The sequence below is a fragment of the Berghia stephanieae genome, unplaced genomic scaffold, assembly GCF_034508935.2.
Source record: "Berghia stephanieae isolate SIO BIC M18660-M18661 unplaced genomic scaffold, UCSD_Bste_1.3 scaffold6010, whole genome shotgun sequence".
In the NCBI taxonomy this organism is placed as follows: Eukaryota; Metazoa; Mollusca; class Gastropoda; order Nudibranchia; family Aeolidiidae; genus Berghia; species Berghia stephanieae.
In genome coordinates, this window is record NW_027627524.1 from 2,501 (window position 1) to 5,098 (window position 2,598).

General features: G+C 36.7%; 1 protein-coding gene across 1 annotated transcript in view; it reads left to right on the top strand.

Annotated features, from left to right (window-relative positions):
* The window catches only part of LOC144962108 (uncharacterized), a 4,744-nt gene extending 2,490 nt beyond the window's left edge, over positions 1-2,254 (top strand). The window contains exons 3-4 of the mRNA XM_078895072.1: positions 1,136-1,261; positions 2,115-2,254. Of these exons, the coding sequence (XP_078751198.1) occupies positions 1,136-1,261; positions 2,115-2,203 (215 nt within the window). The 3' untranslated portion in view covers positions 2,204-2,254. The remainder of the gene's footprint in view (positions 1-1,135; positions 1,262-2,114) is intronic.
* The last annotated feature ends 344 nt before the right edge of the window (positions 2,255-2,598 follow it).

The following is a 2,598-nucleotide window of genomic DNA, read 5'->3' on the forward strand; positions in this document are numbered from 1 at the left end:
AAATCAGATCAATATTATGAAGGTAAGTAAAGTAGATCTAACATACCCAGCTGGCAGAAAGTACTTTGCAAAAGACTAGCATCCTATCCATTGGGAAGCAAGCATTGCTTCTTTTTTATTTTAGTGCTGGGAAACTGGGATAAACTCCAGCACCATGGGCTTTATGGCTCTGTTTGACTATTTAAAGTAATGTAGAATATGTTAACTGAATATTGACATATTTCGATTGTTGATGAAGATGACAATAGCAAGTTAACGATTGCATTCCCCGCTTATACTACGATCAACCAACAATGTGGAAGAAAATCAAGATCTGTCCTCAGATGACTCCATAAAACACCGGGTTTGCGAGTTGTTAGCATACCCCTAACGATAGGCTTTCCGACTTTACGCAGCACTGGCACTCATTTTACACTCATTTCACCCATTTGTGCGATAAATATCATTCATTCACTATTATTATCGTTTTATTATCATGCAAAAATGGGCAAAACACTTTATAACAATTTGAAATAAACTTAATTAAAACTCACAAAATGGGAGAACTTGCAGAAGGCTCCATTTTTGTTCTGCATCGATCATGCGAATGACAGGAATTCAAATTTTGCACGGTCACTTCAATTTGTGCTCGTGGGTGACCTAAATTTTGATTTTGATATGGTCAACTAACTAAATTGTTAAGTTATAATGATGCAGATGGTGACAAACGCCCTTCAGAACCATTAGACCTATCGAGTTGGAGTTTATCCCAGTTTCTATAGTGGGAAACTAACAATAGCAATTGCTTGTTATCCTTTGGATGGGATGCTATAGTCTATCGCAAAGTACTTTCTGCTAGCTCTGACCAAACCAGCTACCCAATCACTGCTGGATGGACAGGGGGGTCAGAAAAAATCTTGACTGCACCCGGGATTGATCTCAGTCCCTTTGCGTGTGAAGGAAGTGCTGTACCAAACTGAGCTATCGGGACCCTCCGTGACAATTGTGATGACAAGGATATTGTTTCAGGTGGGAATGGATATGATTATCCAGATTGCAAGGAGTTCCTATTGGTTGTGCTCTATAAATTGACCTATCAGGTTTCCTGTGTTAAGGGGCTTGTTTATATTGTTGCATACTCGTCTCTTCTTCTCAGTGCAACAGTTGCAAAGATTTCATACAGCAGGTGGGATGAAGTTGGATCGTGAGAGACATTCTTCACATGACAATCGGGATCAACACCAGAATGATGAGAATAAAGATGATGATAATAAGCAAGATCGTAAGTTGGATATATACCTTTCTCTATGAATTACTTGAAAGATTCACAGATTTTGCTCAAATTTATAAAACTCGAAATTAGTGGCTTTCTAATTTTAGACCAAGGTCACTCTTCAACCATGATGATGCATCATGTCTATATTGGCATGTGACAAAATCCTTCATGTCCATTGGACTATTATTGCATCTGTAGTTTTTAAAATCTGCATAGTTGGGTTTTCCAAAATTGAACGGTCGTGACGAGGCCATAGATTTACAGCTTGAGATATGTTCATGTGACCACAAAACAAAGCATGCTTAAAGAATATTTTACAGGACTTGAAAAATTTCTCACCAGTTTTGAAATAGGCACAGGCAATTTAAACAGGTGTGTATGGTCATATTTTGCCCTTTTGACAAGACAAGTTAGATTTTATAACAATTTTGTTGACAAGTAATTTTGTATCAGAACACACAAAAGGCATGTAGCTAACTTCATGACAACTGAGTAAGTTTTCTAATTGGAACAGAAACAAAACACTCTACTTGACAGTGTGGCATGGTACTCGAACATTGTACTTGACTAATTATGTATCGGAGCATTGCTTGATTAGGTTATAACAATAATATTTGTAATAATGATAGTAATAATATTGATGATAATGACGACAATAATAATAATGATGATGATGGTGATGATGATAATGATAATAATAATGATGATGATGATGATAATAATCATAATAATAATGATTGTGGTGATGATAATGATGATGATGATAATAATGTGATGATGATGATGATGATATTTGATAATATTTACCTCATTATAAAAGCGGCTTCCAATGGCAGTTTGACAACTTCTTCTTTTCTAGCCGACTACAAACGCCTATGGGTGGCAGCAATCTATATGGCAGTCATCACAGTCATCACATTGATGTTGACGTCCAAACCAGTCATCTAGCCATGCTTACATCTCCTGGAATGAGTTCTATCACAACATATTATTAAAGGGCGAGGTGAGTTAGTTAATTGAATGGGGGGGGGGGGGGGGGGGGGGGTTGATGGAGCCACTGGGACAGCCTCTTCTATCCTAATATATCTGTTATTCTTTTCTATGCGGCTTTCTGTTTTTTGTCTTTGAATGAGATGACTTTTGTTTTGTCCAGGAGCAGTGGGACGTTATTGTGTTTTGTTTTTGTTTTTTTCTATGAAAGATAACTTTTTCCTCATTTTCAATAACCGTCCTGAACAAGATTTTTCCTGAATAATTTATATGTACTTCTCCATTTTAATGAGTATCTTATATTGAGGACTGTGTGACTCTTTTGAACAAAAAAATGAATATAGCAGCTTCAA